Raw genomic sequence first — 20,637 nt, 5'->3', positions numbered from 1 at the left:
GTGGGACCAAAGAACACCTGGGCGGGACCACGTGATGGAGCGAGCCAAGCCAGAGGGCGGAGGCCTACTCCAGATTCGAAGCCCCGGTGGAACCAAATAACACCTGGGCAGGACCACATGATGGAGCGAGCCCAGCCAGTGGACTGAGGCTTACTCCAGATCTGAAAACCCGGCAGGACTGAACAACACCTGGGCAGGACCATGTGATGTTGTGCGCCCACCCAGAGGGATGAGGCCTACTCCAGATCCGAAGCCCCGGCGAGGCCGAGGAAAACCTGGGCAGGACCACGTGATGGAGCGAGTCCAGAGGTACACCTGGGCATGATCACCTGATGGAGAGAGTCCAAACAGAGGGCTGAGTCCTACTCCAGATCCGAAGCCCCGGCGGGGCTGAGGAACAACTGGGCAGGACTATGTGATGGAGCGAGTCCAGCTAGAGGGCTGAGGCCACCTCTAGATCCGAAGCTAAGGTGGGGCTTCGGAAAGGAAATAAAGGGAAAAGGACAGCAAAACTGTGACAACGGGGAAAGCAGCGGTGAAAAAGGTAAGACTGAGATAAAGAAACTGGAAGAAGGGGTGTTAGAATTAATGATAAGCAGCGTTGGTATTTTGGCAGCTCCGACGGAGGGGTCAATTTTCGAGCCCCTGCATTTGTTTACAAATCAAGCACTGGAGTCTGGCGTAGAATAAAGAGCCACAAGTGATGTAGCAGGCCCTCAGAACAAAGTGTGCAGGAGCCTTCCCTTCCTCTTATAAATGATTAAGTCTTAGCAGCAAAGTGAAGAATTGCTGGCATTGTTGTGCGTTATGAAAACTTCCATCCAGGCGTTCAATATTTGGCAAACTGCATTGTACTGCACAATGTTCGATCCACTCTTGTTCTGTGGTGTGGAATCAAAGGCCCCTGAAGATGGAGTAAGAAGTGAAAAGGAGTTGGGGCGCTGTAGCACCAGTTCGCTCAGACGCCAACATGCATCAGGATAGCTGCAGAGGGTAAATACAGAGACTCGCAAGGTGAAATCTGACCGCCATTCTTGGCGCAGCCAGTGCTTGTATCTCTGGACACATCTTTCTAGGTTTTTGTCCTTTATCAGGAGAGAGCTACAGAGTGGTTTGAGAGAGGGAAGAGGGCTCAAATGCTACTTATACTCTGGCAGGTGAAGAAGCACCCAGAGAGCAGGCGCATCCACACAAGCTTGTTACCCTGATAACTCCAGGAGGGCCTACCTGTCAAGGGTGGGGGAGTGGGGGGGAGGGACACTGCAGGCATAACTGCACCGGTTCACCCGTCAAGGGGGAGGGGGGACACTGCGGGCATAAATGCACCGGTTCACCGCTGTCAAGGGGAAGGGGGGGCACTGCCAGGCATAACTGCACCGGTTTACCCCTGTCAAGGGGAGGGGGGACACAGCGGGTATAACTGCACCGGTTCACCGCTGTCAAGGGAGAGGGGGGGACACTGCCAGGCATAACTGCGTCGGTTCTCCCCTGTCAAGGGGGTAGGGGGGGACACTGCGAGGCATAACTTCACCGGTTCACCTCTGTCAAGGGGAGGGGGAAAAACTGCAGGCATAACTGCACCGGTTCACCCCTGTCAAGGGGGAGGGAGGACACTGCAGGCATAACTGCACCGGTTCACCCCTGTCAAGGGGGAGGGAGGACACTGCAGGCATAACTGCACCGGTTCACCCCAGTCAAGGCGGAGGACACTGCGGGCATAACTGCACCGGTTCACCCCTGTCAAGGGGAGGGGGGGGGGGGGAGGACACTGCCAGGCATAACTGCACCGGTTCACCCCTGTCAAGGCGGAGGACACTGCGGGCATAACTGCACCAGTTCACCGCTGCCAAGGGGGAGGGGAGAAACTGCACTGCACCGGTTCACCCCTGTTAAGGGGGAGAGGGTGATAGAGCAAGGACTCGTATAAAAGAGACTTGCTCGAATGCAATCTTCTCAGATAACTCGTAATAATTGTGTTTGTAAATAATAATAATCCATCAAAAATTCGTACATTTAAGCTTAGGGGAAGCTTGCCTATGTGTCGTACTAACAAGTAACTCGAGAGTGACTAAAAATGCCTGCTAACGCGGGAATCTTTACTGCGCATGCATCAACTACATCTACGTAGTAATGACGTACCTATTCTTTGGAGGGAAATCTTTGCAGCTACACAATCGCTTTCAAAATGGCGCTCGGAACTCATATGTTAATGCGCATGCTTATGCTGAAACTAGACCCTGCAAAATTTGATAAAATGCTAATGCGAAAGATTTATGTAAGTAAAGGCGGTTAGAGTAGAGATAGGTGGTATACAGTGAAATTGTTTTAATTTGAATTTAATATGTCTCTTTCTGACTTCTTTATTAGTTCGTATTTTGGGCCTCAAAGAATGTCAGATGTCCATACCCCACGTGTCCTTCGCACATGCGTAATTGTAACCCGGCAGGGACCATGACGATTGAATTTGAAACTCATCCAAGGCCACGACCTCTATTTGTCCTGGGAACAGAATCATCTTCCTGACTGATGAATGAAGTTATTAAATTGTATCATTTTGATCAATAAAAATGTGAAATCGGGTGGGAAATAAAGCATGGGAAAGTAAATTAAGGGGCAGGAACACAGAACAATGAGCTTAAAGAAAAATATTAAACTTAGCATGGTGTGATGATCATCTCCCCTTTTCCTGTCCAATCAGAGTTAGAAATTTCATAAATTCGAAACATTTAGGGGTGGTACATGCCATTAGAAAGGTATAATTGAGGTAGTTTAGTTAGTTAGACACACACAGCGAGACGGAGAACACAGAGACCGAGATGCTGTCCGAGAATTTAAAGAATACTAAAGAAGATCCATTTACAGACTTAGAACTTTGAGCCAATTAATTAGAAGAACATCATGGAAGAATCGAGGAGGCACATAATAGAAGAAGATTGCGGAAGAATCGAGGAGGAAGATAGTGTCAGAGAGGGTTGCGACGCAGGCATCGTATCTAGAAGAGGTCATCTATCCTGTCCCTAAATCCTGTCCTGAGCCTTTGTCACCTGATCTGTCCCAGGGGACCCTTTCCAATTCCTTGGCCATGGGGTTGGTTTTCACACCATTCTAGGTAACTATAATTCTGTGTAGTATGTCATTGTGCTGCTCTCTCTGTTTTCTCTCTATTCAGGTTATGTCATCGTAATAACTTTGTTTAAAGATTATTCTATTTACATTTTATTCCCTTTCTCTCCTTGGAGAAAACGGTGTTCTAACTGTATTTTGGTTCTTGGCTCACATGAATTAACTAGATAAACATTTAAAAACTCTCCTGAGTCTGTGGTTATTTAAAGAAGGTTTATTCTACGTATATGTTACCTATACAGTTAATTAAAAGATCCATTGACCAGAGGAAAGTACATTCGGTCGGAAAGGTTTGGTAAGAAATGGTTAAGATGAATTCATCTTACAGGTATTAGTATAACAAATTGACCCCCAGCGGTATCTACTAGCCTACGTGAAGGAGTGTGTGTTTATGGGCCCAGGTGAGTATATATTTGAGTACCTGAGGTTAGTAACCCGTTGGATCAATTCACCCCTGTCAAGGGGGAGGGGGGACACTGCCAGGCATAACTGCACCGGTTCACACCTATCAAGGGGGAGGGGGGACACTGCCAGGCATAACTGCACCGGTTCACCCCTGTCAAGGGCGAGGGGGGACACTGCGGGCATAACTGCACCGGTTCACCCCTGTCAAGGGGAGGGGGGACACTGCGGGCATAACTGCACCGGTTCACCCCTATCAAGAGGGAGGGGGGACACTGCCAGGCATAACTGCACCGGTTCACCCCTGTCAAGGGCGAGGGGGGACACTGCGGGCATAACTGCACCGGTTCACTCCTGTCAAGGGCGAGAGGGGGACACTGCGGGCATAACTGCACCGGTTCACCCCTATCAAGAGGGAGGGGGGACACTGCCAGGCATAACTGCACCGGTTCACCCCTGTCAAGGGCGAGGGGGGACACTGCGGGCATAACTGCACCGGTTCACTCCTATCAAGGGCGAGGGGGGACACTGCGGGCATAACTGCACCGGTTCACCCCTATCAAGAGGGAGGGGGGACACTGCCAGGCATAACTGCACCGGTTCACCCCTGTCAAGGGGAGGGGGGACACTGCGGGCATAACTGCACCGGTTCACCCCTATCAAGAGGGAGGGGGGACACTGCGGGCATAACTGCACCGGTTCACCCCTGTCAAGGGCGAGAGGGGGACACTGCGGGCATAACTGCACCGGTTCACCCCTATCAAGAGGGAGGGGGGACACTGCCAGGCATAACTGCACCGGTTCACCCCTGTCAAGGGGAGGGGGGACACTGCGGGCATAACTGCACCGGTTCACCCCTATCAAGAGGGAGGGGGGACACTGCGGGCATAACTGCACCGGTTCACCCCTGTCAAGGGCGAGGGGGGACACTGCGGGCATAACTGCACCGGTTCACCCCTATCAAGAGGGAGGGGGGACACTGCCAGGCATAACTGCACCGGTTCACCCCTGTCAAGGGCGAGGGGGGACACTGCCAGGCATAACTGCACCGGTTCACTCCTGTCAAGGGCGAGGGGGGGACACTGCGGGCATAACTGCACCGGTTCACCCCTATCAAGAGGGAGGGGGGACACTGCCAGGCATAACTGCACCGGTTCACAATCATTATAGCAGATGCTCTACAGGACACAGACGTTTTAATTTAACTCACAGGTTGAAGGGCACGTGTTCGTGTATATTTATCCACCAGCAGCACAGAATACCAGGGTGCTTGACATCCTTCTCAGTGCACCTCAGGTGAAGTCCCGCCCCAGGGCACAGATGCCTCCCGCTGGCTGCCAAAGCAGCCCCTTCCCCTGTGTGAATCATGCTGACAGCCTGCACGTTGTTTTCCCACAGCGGAAACTTCTGCTGATTCAAGCAGCACTAGTTCCCTTTAAAGAATATGGGCTGAATTAAAAAGCAAGGCTTCTCACTTGGGAATACAATCAAAGGGGTGATGGTCTGCCCTTCCGTCTTTGTCGCCAATCACAGGGGTCGCAAAGAGCGAAAGTAACATTCACTAGGCAGAGCGTTCTGCAGTCTCCTGTGTCCGCAGATTCGGAGAAGAGATCTATAGGTGCAGCGGTGGCATTGAAAAATTAAAGACTGCTCACAAAACGTTTGTTTCCACTTTGTGGCCAGTGGTTTAGTACATCTGGTCCCTGGTTTCAAACTGCAGTACAACTGTCGCCGAGGTTATCTGATTCTGCTCAGTAACCGGACTCAAGAAGACCTGTCAGGGTATCTATCCCTTGTGTCACTCGCAGACCGGAGACCTTCAGACCATCTGTGAGAGAGGGGTGGAGGTTACAACCAGCGAGAGACACAAGCCATGCTGAAGAGTGACCAGTGAGGACTGGTACCAGAGCTGCCGATGCAAAGCTCAGTGGCGCCCCCAGTGAAGAGGGGAGGAAGCTGCTGGCTTCAGTTATAGAGAATGAGTACTCTGAGCCTAAGAATCCATGTACAATGCATGTGGCACGTGCGTTGTGGCAGTGTCGAGTACTCTGCATACTCAGTAGATGGTTTGCTTCCGGACATGCTGGTCTGTAGTACTTCAGAGAGTCGGCCTCCTATTGGTGCCTTGGCGCTCAGTTGTATTTACATGTTAACTCGCTCACCTATACATTCCAAGAAGGGAGTGAAGGAAATCAGGAGTGAAGGAAAGAAGGAGGAATAGGAGGAAATAAGACAGGAAATAAACAAATGAGCAAGAGAGACCGACAGAGAGGCGAGAGAGAGAGAGAGAGATGTGTGCGTGTGCGTGTTGCAGCATGGCGAAGAAGGCATGCTGTGGGCCAGAACTGAGGGGAATGATGAGACGCGTGAGTAGCTCTCACTGTGGGAAAGGCTGTGCTTGTCCGTGGAGTCCGCAGTGTGTGAGGGGTGTAGTGAAAGGATTAGACGTCCGGCCTCTCTCAGGTCAGGTGCTGTACCTGGCTCTGGCATCCGTCTCCTCAGGATCCGCACACCCACGGCCGCGTGCTCCCCCTCTCCCATCAGTCCTTCTGTGCACCTCCTTCACGTTCAGACTCTCCTGCAAGTCTCTGCTGGACGTACCCATGGAGGCCCAAGGGTTGGGGCCAATGGCGGCAGCAGGGAAGGGCATCTGTACCAGGGGCCGAACAGCTGTCCCTGGCGCGAGGGACATTGGGACTGGGGGCAGCCTGTTCTCGAAGTGTGATGGGGTCATCAACCTCGGCTGACCTAGAATAGCAAAAGAGAAACAGACACAAGTGAGGTAGACCAAAGAGCAAGAGTGAGGCTACAGTCTACAGATTATCTATCCAGCAAGAATTCCACTCAACACCTGCACAGAATAATTTAAAGTCAACCTCTGACCACCCTTAAGATAACATCCCCACCACAAACCTACTTCCAGAAAGGTCAAAAGCCACACCCCCTGCCACATATCGGACCCACAAAAGAGACGTTTCTTGAACCCGATCCAGTGAATGCAACCCTATATGCTCCCTTAAAACAACCATTTTCCCAGTAACACCCCCTTGGAAGCGTAAAAAGCCAACATCTCAAGGCATTAATTAGACACACAAGAGACCTCCCTTAGCCCAGATCCTTCAAATGACACCCTCTAAGCCTCCCTTGAGGCACGGGCTCTCCCCGAGACACCCTTTTACTCAGAAAAATTAATCATACATTGAATCTCCCTCTTCAAAGATACCAGATCCACCAAAAACCTGCTGACTTTAAATACCCATTAAAACAGGGGTTCATCTCATCTGCCATATATATGCACTCTCTCACTGAGTGAAGTCTCACTATGCAGAAAGGGGTTTCACTCTAGTCTATCAGACTGCAGGATAGCATCACACGTGGAAATGACGGCTTACCTTATTATGTACCATGGGTTTGACCTAATCGTTCAACCTCACACCTCTGAAGGCCATGAAACTTCGGTATATTAGTGCTATAGAAATAACTGTTAACAGAACATTTCAGCTGCAGATTTTGAACTGAGAAGCGTTACCTGCTGGCTTTGGAGGTTCCAGTTTCTCCTCAGTTTTCCTGCTCTCGTCCATCGTGGTCTGGTTTGGCCTTAGAAGACATAGAAAACAACAGCGTTTGGATGCTTGTATTCCACACTTGCGAGCAGGAGTGTCGGATTGTAACCAATAGTATATGTGTCCCATCTCAGTCTGTGACGAGTTATTCACCTCATCCCCGCGCTCTTGTGACTAACGACCATTTTCTTTTAATTAAACGTTTGAGATGGGTTGCTCTTAGAACTGGGAGAGATGGAATCACATCTCTGAAGCAAGGTAGAGCCTACACTGATTAAAGGAATGACCAGCTTGAGAGTGAGTGAGTGCTGCATACATCATCTGCACACCGCACTGGAACCCCTGGGCACAGATCCCCCGGATCTGGCATCTCATCTGAACCCCACGCATTCCAAAGGAGACCACAACATTAACACGTGGAGTTTTCTTTCAGCCCTCGCAGTTCTCGCCTCTGTTCTCCATCTTCCACGCCTCCTTGCTTACCTGCATCTACTGACCTGTAGGAAATACAGGACTTTACTTAGTGAAAACATAATATGCCGCCATGAGTTCAGTCAGTGTCTTACTCAATGCAACCTCGAGGAAGCGCAGAGCAGACCGCTCGCAACGAAACCCTGTTGAAACCCTTTTCATTCTTTAAACCACAATATACCAAAAAGCGACACAAAATACAAAACTGCGACAAAGGCCCATTATTTGAACCAAAGACCCTTCTTTTTGCATTTTTTATTGTTTATAAACGTAATTTTCAATAGTAGGGGATGAGAAAATACCTGGCACGATCAAATAAGAGGGGTACCACAAAGCCACATCAACTAAAGGATGCACAGCTGCACAGCTGCACGGCTTCTGCTTCCCTTTGAATATTTTTACAGCACTAATCTTGGGTCACCGTCAATCGTTCTTCAACTCCTAGAGATCTGTTACTGAGAGCTGCTGCCTGAATGATCATGAATACATGACCAAACAGCAAGATGTTCTAGAATTAGGAGCAGGGTCAGTTTAACAGCTGCAGAATATTTTGAATTTAGCCTCCCTTCCAGACACTAGGCCAGAGAGACTCCTGAATGGAGGAGGCACAGAGAGTACTGCTGCTACAACAGCCTCAAGAGTTTTATATGGGTCCACAACAAAGAGGTACAATCACAGGCTTTGCAATCACGAAATGACTTTTCTTTATATACAGAAGCTCTTAACGAGTCTTAAAATTCTCTGGTTTGTAAAATGACTTTTCTGGTCCTTTCCATTTCATATATATTTATTTGATTGATTTATTTGAAGCTTTTGTATAGCGCGAACAAGACCCTTACGGGTATTAGAGCGCTTCACGGGGCAAATATAGGGGACAGACGTATACAAAAAAAAAAAAGTACTATAGGTTATGTTAATACAGAAGTGGTAACTATTACAGACTAGTAAATATATACACAGCTGTATAAATAGGTCAAGTGAATTTGGCCAAGAGAATCAATTTCACTTCTTTTTTTAAAGATGCAGCGGACGGGTTCTGTCTCGTTTAGGGGGGAAGGCATTCCAATTCCTGGGACACATTTCTGAGAAGGATCGGTTGTATGTTTTCATCTAGGTAAATCGTTGTGGTTTCAGTAGAAGATTATAGGCACTCCTGGTTGTTCTCTTGCCACCAGAGAGCACCAATTTCTCCGCTAGGTATCTCGGGGTTTTGTGATGCAATGCCTTGTGTGTCATACAGGCGATTTTCAAGTGGAGTCTGTGTGTTCTTACTCGGACCCTGGGCAAGTGGACCCTCATCCCAAGGAATCTTGTACCTGGACCTAATTGTTGTATCTGCCTTCACTGTTTGCCGGACCCGCTTCGCGGGTCCCGCTTCACGGGACAAATCAGCGGAGTACCTGTAGTTCGTACGGCAGCTGGGGATGTTTGTGGCAGTACAGCAGGGCTGCGAGCGTTACTGCAGGGACTCCATCTCCCAGGAGTCCCTGCCTGGCCAATAGCTGACACCTGGCCCGCTCTCCCTGCAAGCCACGCCCCCAGCGCACCGGCTGCATTTAAGAACACCTTCTTTTCCCGGTGCTGGTGGGACTCTGTGTGTTCTTACTCGGACCCTGGGCAAGTGGACCCTCATCCCAAGGAATATTGTACCTGGACCTAATTGTTGTATCTGCCTTCACTGTTCGCCGGACCCGCTTCGCGGGTCCCGCTTCATGGAACAAATCAGCGGAGTACCTGTAGTTCGTACGGCAGCTGGGGAGGTTTGTGGCAGTACAGCAGGGCTGCAAGCGTTACTGCAGGGACCCCATCTCCCAGGAGTCCCTGCCTGGCCAATAGCTGACACCTGGCCCGCTCTCCCTGCAAGCCACGCCCCCAGCGTATACGTACTTAATCACACTCACGTCCGCGAACGCGGAGCGAAGCCCGGGCAAAGGGCGGGCAGTCTGTGGCAGTCCGGGGCTGTCCAGGGCCGGGTCGGGCCACCCCCCTGACAACATCACTGGTATCTTTAGACGCATAGGGTTTTTTTTATATTATTATTAATATCTGGTTACCACTATAGCCTGGGTTAATGTCCACCCGCTCAGGGAAGAGCCTCAGGAGAGGAGGTGAGGGTGGAGCCAGCTGTATTATAGGCACTATGGACCAGTTTATCACACAGGTAGCTGCTGTCATAGAGAAGGAGATTGTAATGACAGAGCGGCGTCTCTCCCAAGAACTTCCTCTGTCGAAACGGTCCTCATTGGGTTCCCTGGCCCTTGTTACCTCGCCTGTATGTAGTTCAGATCCCCTCTCAATTACATCCCCTCCACTGGAGCTTTTACGGGTTGCATCTCTGAGGGCCAGTATAGATAGTTTGGAGAGCTTGGCAGCCATATCTATTCCCCCTCCCGTTGACAGCAGTAGTTCTGACCCATGTTCCAGTGAATTCCCTGTCCTAACAACTCGCCCTATCATTCCTACTACCCAAGTTCATATCCCTCAGCCACCTGTCTTACCACTAACGGTATCCAAGAATGTAACTTGTACTAAAAGGAAAAGGATTGCTAGCCCACGTAAAGGCAGCTTCCCAAAACTTTATAAGAGACCAAGGAAGTATGGTGCAAGGGGAACAGGAACTAAAACGGGTGAGGGGTTGGGCACGAAAAAGCCCGGGATGGAAAAGGGGGGAGATCATTCAGGTCATATGATTGAGGAAGCATGTGTAGATCCAACATCAGACTGTCATTTAGTCCCATCTAATGTCTCTGTAACAATTACACAATTTTAAGATCTGATGACAACATTATTGTCCCAGATTATGGAGAGAGTAAAAGGGTTGGGAGAGAGGTTGGATAGATTTGAACAGGCAACCTTGGATAATTTCTTCTCTCTGAAAACCCTTATCAAACTGCACTCTAAAATTAGGGAGGATGGACAGGGAGGGGATAGTGGCACCCGGTTGTTCCCTGCATCCACACAGGATACACCAACTGCCTCTAATACAGCAAACACTGTAAATATGTTGGCTGTGGCTAATGCACCTGCTGCACAGGCTGCGGATACCTCAGGTAGTACTAGTCATTCAGGCCTAGCACAACCGAGTGTACCTAAGCCTCTTAAAGTCTCGGTAAAGAAGCCTATCCGGGCTGAGCTGCCGGGCAGGAAGGGACCACCTAAATATAAGGGAACCTCGAATGGGACTGCCAAAGGCAATGGTCCCGATCAAGCCCACTCGACCAGAACTTGTATTAACCTCCCCAGAGAAACCCAGCCACAAGAATCTTCCCCTATAGCGGCTCCAACTTTTCCACCGGTGAATTTGCCCCCCCGAGTGCCACCCGTATGTCGCCATACTTACCAACGTACCCACTTTGAAGGATGATCATTATGAATCCCACCAGGCTTTAAAAAGTAAATCCATGCACTGGTTAAAGACCAATAGACCTCTTCCTAGGGGTCTAGATGGGTTGATCCTTGGAGTGAGAAGGGTAGGGTGGGTAGGATATGGTCGTAAGCACCTAGAAGGAGACTGTGTGGTGGTAAACTTCAAAGACAAAAGGGTTGCTCAAACTATTTGCAATCAAGAGTATGTAATTGGGGGGGCAAGCATTGGTGTAGTAGATTTAACCTATTTTTACCCTAGGACTGCAGCAAATAATAATGGTTTACATTCTGGCGGGGGTTGGAGCAATAACCCTATTTATCCTGAGAATCCTGTCATCCCTCAATTATTCCAACCGGCAGTCTGGCCCGGGTCTTATGGGGGGCCGTCGGGATATTGAACCGACACTTGCCATAGGGTGGCCTTCAGGGACCAAAGCCCAGGTGATGTTCCTGTGCCAAACGAGTCGGGTAAAAGCAATGCCTTTCTTCCCTCTCAGTTAGACAAAGCCACTACCCTACCTCAGGACATTAACTCGCTTGCAGGAAGACTAAGTGGGGGCAGTAGATCAAGTATTATTGATCTGATGGAGGGGACACTAAACACCGAGCCCCGCAGGGAGTCGGTTGTGGCGGATCCAGACTTGAAGATGTTTAGCTGGAACGTCGCGGGTATCTCAAGGAAGCTGGGACTACCAGACTGGAATGCGCTTGTGGAGGGCTACTCCATTTGCATTTTTCAAGAAACATGGTGCAGGGAGCCCTGCCACAAGGTAGGATATTCGACATATTTTGTTCCCGCTGTCCCCCCTGTTTCAGGGAAGGGACGCCTTTCGGGCGGTCTCCTCATTTGGGTTGATGTCGCTCTCGATTGTCAGGTGGTTCAGCACCCCACCAACTCTCCCGATCTCCTTAATATTACTATAAAGGGTGCACGGGGTGGCCTCCTCCTGGACATCTTCAACATCTACGCCAGAGGCACGAAGGGTGGTATACTATCGGCCACAATATCCCTATTAGAAGGTCTGCTCAGGCAGCGCCCCAATAAATCTCGCATCTTGGTGGCAGGAGACCTGAATTGTACGTTCGAGCCTTTGGGCCTGGACGATACATTGGGAAGTGGTGAGGAGGACTCCAGGAGGGGGATTCCTGCCCTAGCGCAGCCTCCCATCAAGAGGTGGACCCAAGTGGCGGTACAGGTTAATTCCCTCAACATGGAATTTGACCTTAGGGCTGTTAATGGGAGGTCCAAGTGTGACCTAGTGGGTGCTCATACCTATAATAGGACAAATCATACGTCTAGAATAGATTATATTCTTCTTGACGCATGTCTATGGAGCATCCTGAAGGATATGGAGATCATACCGACAACTGAGAGTGATCATAATCTCCTCTCATTCGCCCTCTTTCAACAGTGGTTAACTGATAAGGGGGGATTACCATCTTATATAGTTCCAAACCCCCACAAAGTTTTCCCATCCAATTGTGGTAGACGGCTGAAGTGGGCTAAGCTTATCATGTCCGAAGAGAAAGTGGCAGATATAGGGGCACTCCTGGCTGCAGCACAGTGCAAATTGGAGTCGCCGACCCGTTCGCCTGAGGAGACCACGCTGACCTTCTGCGACTTAACTAGGGCGCTGAGCAACCTATTTATTCTCCCTAGCATGGCTCCTCGTGCTAACAATAGGAAGTTGCTGTCCAAAACGCAGGGTTGGTTTACAAAAAAATGCAGAGTCAAGAAAAAAGCGCTGGTAGAGGCTGTTAAAGCTAAATCCCAGGTTGCAATTAGGCTCGCAAGGAAAGATTACTCCCAGACTTTAAAAGTAGCAAAAATAGAGGGGGAGGAGAAGTTCTGGGAGGACCTCTTGGCTGCAAGGTTGGACAGGAATGCTGGGGGATTTTGGAGTTTGGTAAGATCCAGGGATAGGCCTGTTGACACATTGCTGACATGTAATATCACAGCTCAGAATTGGTTTAGCCACTTCTTGTCCCTTTATACCCCTGCCGAGGGGGTCCTTAATGACTCCTTTGCTCTGGTGGTCGAGGCAGTGGACACCGAGGCTGATCCCTTTACTGACAGAGAAGTGGAGCTTGTAATCAAGTCCCTGGTCCCCCTAAAAGCTGCCGGGCCTGACGGGATACCCGGTGACTTGTTACGTGCCAATCCCAAGCAATGGGGGAAGTTGGTTTCCACTCTATTGAATGCTATCATGGGGGGAGCATCTGTACCAGAATCCTGGAAAGGGGCGGAGGTTGTCCCGATATTCAAGAAGGGATGTCGGGACAACACCGCTAACTATAGGCCCATAAGCCTTATTGATTCATCCCAAAAGGTGGCAGGGAAGGTGATTCTGGGGAGGATCCTCCAATGGGTGGATGATAATAAGATTCTGTCAGATTTCCAGGCTGGTTTTCGCTCTGGAACCGGGACCATTGAGCAAGTCTTCTGACTGGCGCTCCTGTATTGGAAGGTGGTGGTGCTGGGCAAGGGCAGTCTTTATCTGGCCTTTATCGACCTCAAAACTGCCTTTGACCTGGTACCTAGAGAGGAACTGTGGAGGGTCTTGCAGGGTCTGGGGGTGCCTTCTTATAGCCTATCACTCCTGATAAAACTACACACAGGCAATTATGCGCAGGTGCGGTGGGGTAAGAATGGGGAGAAAACTGACAGAATTCCAGTGAGTAGGGGCGTCCGCCAGGGATGTGTGTTAGCTCCCACCCTATTCTCTCTCTATGTGAATGGTGTGGTTGAGTATCTGCTACAAGAACCTGCTGATGCACCCTCCCTGGTGGGCACTCGGATCCTCACACTACTCTTTGCAGATGATACCCTCCTTATTGCAAAGACCCCCCAGGGCCTCCCAAAACTTCTTAACCGCTTCCAGGAGTTTTGTTCCCTTAGGGGATTGGTGATCAATGTTGACAAGACCAAATATTTGATCATGAATCCACCTGGGAAACTGGGGCGCCTTCCGGTCTTGAACTCTGCTCACCTGGAGAGGGTATCAGAGTTTGACTACCTGGGAATCCGCCTTAGCGACTCTATGAGTTGGACTCCGCACATCCACAAGATGCTCCTTACCCACAAAAGGGTGGGTGGTGTGTTACTTAGGGAACATCGTTCTTCAACAAAACAATTTATTGCCCCAGTTGTGGAGATTTATAAAGCTAGAGGGGTTAGTGCTGCTTTGTATGGAGCGGAGTTGTGGGGTACAGGCAATCTTGATGTACTTGCTAAATCGGAGAGCGAATTTTTGAAAGATCTGATGGCTCTCCCTTTGAGCACACCCACAGTTCCAGTCTTGCTGGATCTGGGCTGCAGATCCATTGCGGACCAAGCTCGACTTCGTCCCCTGCTCCTGTGGGCCCGCTTGTGGAGGGTGCCCGAATTAGCCTCCTATGCGGAGGGACTGTCCGAGGTGATGTCAATGGGGTGCTGGCATAGTATTAAATGGTTGAGGGACGTTAAACATCTTTTGGGGGAGCTGGGCTTAGGTGAAGCTTGGGTTACTCGATCTGCCCCTCCTAAAGCCATTTTAAAGAAATTGTATTGGGATTGGGTTTCGTTTAAACTCACTGTCGATCCACGCCTATGTAAGTCAACTGTAGCCTTTTTGAGGATTAAAGACGTGGTAGCTTACGAACCCTATCTCGACATGATTTCCATTCCTTTTGATAGGGCTTTATATTTAAAATTTAGAGAAGGGATTGTACCTGTAGGTGACCTGATATCCCGGTGGAAATTGTCCCCCCAGCCCTCCCCCTTTTGTGCCCGCTGTTCCACGCGGGTCGAGACGGTGGCACATATTCTTTTTGAATGCCCTGACTATTGCTCTCCCAGGAGGCGCTGGCTCACACCACTTTGAAGACAGTTGGGAACTCGCTATCACACTGTGGCCCTACGCATTTTATTGTCTGACACATCCACTTTGGTGGTTTGTGGTGTGTCTAAATTCCTAAAGTGGACTTGGTTGATTCGTGCAAAAAGGCTTTCCGTATCAATTTAATCCTGATTTTAACTGTATTAATTGTATTTATTAAGTCATTGTTTTTATTTTCTTTTTCTGGGAAAGTGTTTTATTTGCTGTTTTCTTTAACTGTTGAACTGCTTTTAAGATATTTTATGTATCGAAATAAAGCCTATCAATCAATCAAGTGGAGTCTCGCCTCAAAAGGTAGCCAGTTGAGGGCACGAAGGTCAGGGGAAATGTGGCAGTTTCTTTTGGAGCCTGTGAGGAGTCTAGCGGCTGCGTTGATTGAAGCTCTTAGCGGTGCCGTCGTCGATCCGGGAAGGCCACAGAGAGCGACACTCCCATACTACACTCTGGGGATTACTAGAGCCTGAACTGCCTGTTTGAAGTCATTTGCGGGTTTGAAGGGTTACAGTCTTCTCAGGGTGTTCATCTGAAAATTTGCTCCTTTAGTCGCAGCGCTGATGTGATTCTGCATGTTTAGCTTATTATCCAGAATTATTCCCAGCAATTTCGCAGAGTCGATAATGATAGGTTGACCGTCGAGTGCTGTTAGGTGCTTCATCCACTCGTCGATGATGGTTGTTTGGCTGGGGGAGAGCGATTAAGAGGAATTCGGTTTTGAGGGTGTTTAGTTTTAAGTGGTTTCTAGCCAGCCAGGTCTGCGTCTTTTGGAGCGTTGAATTCAACGCTCCAAAAGAATTAAAATGTCTTCAACGGGGTTTTGTTGTGAGCGGTCTGCTCTGCACTTCCTCAAGGCTTGTATTGAGTAAGACACTGACTGTACTTGTGTCAGCATATTATGTTTTCACTAAGTCAGGTGAGTGGATCTTAATGTACAGTTGTGCGTCATCTGCGTACATGTGATAGTGGACGTTTGAGGAGTTGAGAAGCTTGGTAAGTGGTTCCATAAACGGATGGAAGAGTGTTGGGGAGAGGGGAGATCTCTGGGGTACTCCTAAAGTGACTGGGGTGGGCTTAGAAAAAGATTAATTGATCTTGAACCCTTGTGTTCTGTTTTGAAGGAAGGAGGTGAACCAGTTTAGAAACTATCCAGATAGTCCCATTCTATGTTTCAAGAGGTCTAGTAGGTTGTCGTGTTTGACGGTGTCGAAGGCTGAGGGTAGGTCAAGCAGGATTAGTAAACAGGCTTTGTTTTGGTCCAGTATTTTTAATGCGTCATCTATTATGTGGGTCATGGCTGATTAGGTACTGTGCCCTGTACAGAAACCTGACTGCAATTGATCGAGCAGGTTGAAGTGATTTATGTGGTTGCTAAACTGCATGTGAACACATCTTTCTAATAGTTTAGCCAGGGTAGGAATGTTGGATATTGGGCGATAGTTATTCAGGTCTGATGAGTCCGCCAATGGCTTCTCCCAGGATGGGGGATACCTGACCAGCTTTGAGGATGTCTTGGATGGTTCCTTGCAAAAGAGAGGCATTTATAATCCTAGTCCATAGAGGCACCAACATTGGAACGAAGTCTTGTAAGTGGGTTGCTGGGAGAGGGTCTGTGAAGTGATTGGAGGGGTTCAGGGCCGTGAGCGTTTTTAGGATAGTTTCTTCGCTGTAGAAGTTGAAGGAGGCCCAGGCGGCGTTGTTTTTGAGGCCGAACTTTGCGGAACAACTAAGTGGGGTCACAGGCGGGGTCAGTGAGGAGAACAAGTGTGGGTCGGTGTGGGATGATAGATCGTTAAGGAGGTCTGTTTGTATGTCTTCTGTCTTCATTGTGAAAAAGGAAGCAAATTCCTTGCAATTGGGCAGTGTTTCTGGATTAGCTTGGGGGGAGTGGGAGACACCCTTAGATTGAGATTTAATTAGTTCGAATAGCCTTTTGGGACGATTCTTGGCTTGTTCTAATTGTTTACTGAAGAAGTCAGCTTTTGATGGTCTAATCTTTCTGTAATAGGAGTTTCTCGTGCTTCTTAGTAATTTGAGGTGGTTAAAGGATGGGGCCACTCTTCATTGTCGTTCGATTGCTCTTAGTGATCTTCTGTCTTCGTTTAGCCTAACATCATACCAGGGTTTTGAGTCTTTTGTGGTGACACTTTTCAATTGTAGGGGAACTAGATTATCTAATACCATGTTCATAGAGTAGAAGTAATGATTAGTCAGATCATGTACATTGTCTGATCCTTCCTGAGGGGGCACGAAGATAGGACTAGCGGTTGCGAGTGAAACAGGACTGACGTCTTTTAGGTTCCTCTTCCACATTTTCGTTCTCGTGGGTTGACAGAGAGAAGAAAACAAGTTACTTACCTGTAACTTTAGTTATCCAGTATTGGTATCTTTCATAGATTCACATGCTTAGAATCATCCCCGCCGACGAGGTGGGAGTCTCGTGGTACAATAAATATATACATAATAGTCATAAAAACATTATACAATAGGCTACTATGGACAGTAAAGTAACTACATTAGCCTCTCTTAGACCTTTTGTAAAAATAACCACATTTGGAACACAGCCGATCAGGCTGCAGCATCCTCTTAGAACCCTCCATAGAGAGGCAAACCCTCAGATTTTCGTACCACAAGTGACAATAATATGTACAGGTAATAAGGTAAGCCTCTCCGGGGAGGAAGGTGGGTCGCATGTGAATCTATGAAAGATACCAAAACTGGATAACTAAAGTTATAGGTAAGTAACTCGTTTCTTATCCAGTATTGGGGTATCTTTCATAGATTCACATACTTAGAATCAGAATAGTTAGCAGTAAAAAATCCTGTTGTAGTATAGTGGATGGTGGGTATCATAAGAAAAACAACAGATACCTCGTAATACCAATACAGCAATGCAATAAAACATTCTAACCCAAATAAGGGGAAGCATTATAACATATGCATAAATATAAACATAAATATATACGATGCATAGTATGAAAACAGAATAAACAATACCCCATGTATATGTGAACATGTAATGACATAATCACCTCCTTACAGAGGCTTACCTTATTTTAAAAGGTTTCGCAACACTGCTTGACCCACAGCTGATTCAGTCTGTCGCCAGATACAGACAGTAATGCCGTGTACAAGTATGCACAGTTTTCCAGGTTGCAGCACGGCAAATCCTCTCTATAGGCACTCCGGCAAAAAGAGCAGTAGATGAGGACACTGCCCTTGTGGAATGAGCCTTGGGTTTCGCGGATAAAGTATGTCCACCTTTATTATGGCAGAATTGGATAGTAGATGCAATCCACCTTGCAATAGTGGATTTCGTAACTGCTGTTCCTGGCTTTTGGCCACCATAAGAAATAAACAATTGATCCGACTTTCTGATGGACACAGTACGTGAAATATAACATTTCAGACATCTTTTAACATCCAAGGTATGCAAAGTCTTTCAGCAGAGGAAGACGGATGGGGAAAGAAAGAACGCAATATAACAGGCTCATTAAGATGGAATGTAGCAGGAACCTTTGGAATAAACGTTGGCTTAGTTCTGAGGAGGACATAGTCATTGGTGAATTTCTAATAAGGGTGTTTGATTGGTGAAGGCCTGGATTCGCTGAATCTCCGAGCAGAGGTGAGTGCCACTAAAAGTGCCGTTTTCCAAGAGAGGTATTTGAGGTCAGCCTTGTGAACAGGCTCAAAAGGATGCTTCATGAGTTGTTGTAACACCAGATTAAGCCTCCATTCTGGAGGAGGGGCTTTGACGGGTAGAAAAGGTCTGAACAGCCCTTTTAGAAATTGTTTGATCAAGCGATTAGAGCAAAGAGATGCAGCTCCTGCAGAACATCTGTAGGTCGAGATGGCTGCTAAATGTAACTTGACAGAAGTAAACATAAGACCAGACTTAGATAACGAAAGGAGGTAAGGCAGAACTTTATCTGGAGAACATTGTACAGGATGTATATCTCTGTCAGCGCACCAGGCACAGAATTGTTTCCATTTCAAAGCATAAATCTTCAAGGTAGAAGGAGCTATTGCCCTAGCAAGAATATCTCTACAATCCTGAGGTAGATCTATCTCCTTGAATTCTGTGAATCCAGAAACCATGCATGAAGATGCAATTGGACTGGACGAGGATGAAGAATCTGGCCCTTGCTCATTGATAACAGGGTATGAACTGCAGGTAGGCGGTATGGTCTGCGTTTGGACAGTAGGAGAAGCTCCGTAAACCAATGCTGATGCGGCCACCGCGGAGCAATGAGAATCATGCTACATGGTTCCATCATCAGCTTGCGTAGACGTCTTGGGATCAACGGAAAGGAGGGAAATGCGTAAGCAAAGATCCCTGTCCATCTCATCATGAAAGTGTTCCCCCACGAGCCCTTCTCCGGTTCCCAACTGGCAAAGAATGGGAACTTCCGATTGTTCTTGGAGGCAAAGAGATCCAGATTTGGTTTGCCCCACATCCGAAATATGTGTTCCACGACTGATAGATCCAACTCCCATTCGTGACAGGACTTCGAGGTCCTGCTCAGAGTGTCCGCTAAAGTGTTGTGAATCCCCGGCAGATGCTCCACCTTGATCGTTATATTGTGAGACAGCAGCCATTCCCAAATGCTTTGAGCTTCTTGAGACAGAATGCGTGAGCGGGTACCTCCTTGCTACTTAAGTAGTGCATGCAAGTGGTGTTGTCGGTTCTGATAATAACTGTTGACCCTTGAAGCCTTGGGAGATAGTACTGCAAAGCCAGGGATTTGGCTCGAAGCTCCAAGAAATTGATATGCATTTTCGCCATAGCAGCGGACCACCTTCCTCTTATGCAAAGATCTTGAAGGTGTGCACCCCACCCTTCTAGGGAGGCATCTGTAGCGAGGATAAACTCCGGCACGGAAGGAAGAAAAGTGAGCCCGAATGAGACATTCTTGGAGCGCAGCCACTAGAACAGCGCTTTTCGCTTAACTGGAGTTATTTTCACTAGGTCGTCGAACGACCCCGAGATCTGCAGCCACTGACTGTCTAGTTCCTCTTGGATCGGCCTCATCCTTAGACGGGTGTGAGGTACTAACAGAATTGTTGATGATAGTATTCCCAGGAATGATTTGATGATTCTCACAGAAGTGAACCTTCTTCTTAGGAGTTCTGTTGCCAGAGAAATGAGACGCCATTGCATTTCTTTGGACAAGAATGCCTTGTCCTAGATATTATCCAACACTGCCCCTAGAAATTGAATTCTTTGAGAAGGACAAAGAACTGATTTTTGAAGGTTCAGGGACAGCCCCAGGGATTGAAATAGCTGTAGGCATGTGGACATTGCTCGAAAAGCCTGCCGAAAGGAAGGAGCCTTTATTAGCCAATCGGCCAGATAAGGGAATAATGATATGCCTTGAAGTCTGAGGTGACCTGCCACCGGGGCTAGGAACTTCATAAAGACTCTCGGGGCTGAGCGTAGGCCGAAGGGGAGGACTTTGATTTGGAAATGGGGACCTGCCACAGTGAAACAAAAGAAATTCCGATGCTTGGGGTGAATAGGGATGTGGAAGTATGCATCCTGGAGATCCAAAGTTGTCATGAAATCTGTATGGTCCAGAAGCTGAAGGATTTCTAGAAGCGCGACCATGCGAAAGGATTTATTTTGAAGAGATTTGTTCAGTTTCTTAAATCCAGGATAGGTCTCCATTCCCCTGACTTTCTTTATTAGAAAAAAGCGGGAATAAAACCCTTTCCCCACCTGAGAGCGAGGCACTCTTTCTATCGCTCCTTTCGAGAGCATGGTTTTTGCTTCCTTCCTGAGAAGAGCAAGATGTGGAGGATGTTTCTTTAAAGATGGATGAGGAGGGGGGGTACTGACA

At 48.2% G+C, this 20,637-nt stretch overlaps 1 protein-coding gene across 4 annotated transcripts in view; it reads right to left on the bottom strand.

Annotated features, from left to right (window-relative positions):
* Positions 1-20,637, bottom strand: part of LOC146769601 (coiled-coil alpha-helical rod protein 1-like) — a 184,613-nt gene that overhangs the window by 138,646 nt on the left and 25,330 nt on the right. For all 4 annotated transcript variants that reach the window (XM_085640485.1, XM_085640487.1, XM_085640488.1 and 1 more), the window contains exons 2-3: positions 7,055-7,122; positions 6,003-6,273 (exon numbers count right to left, since the gene is read on the bottom strand). In XM_085640485.1, coding sequence (XP_085496611.1) covers positions 6,003-6,273; positions 7,055-7,106 — 323 coding nt within the window. In that variant the 5' untranslated portion in view covers positions 7,107-7,122. The remainder of the gene's footprint in view (positions 1-6,002; positions 6,274-7,054; positions 7,123-20,637) is intronic.

The sequence above is a fragment of the Triturus cristatus genome, unplaced genomic scaffold (genome assembly GCF_964204655.1).
Source record: "Triturus cristatus unplaced genomic scaffold, aTriCri1.1 SCAFFOLD_446, whole genome shotgun sequence".
Lineage (NCBI taxonomy): Eukaryota > Metazoa > Chordata > Amphibia > Caudata > Salamandridae > Triturus > Triturus cristatus.
The sequence above is the reverse complement of the archived record's forward strand: the minus strand, read 5'-3'. Positions and strand labels throughout refer to the sequence as shown.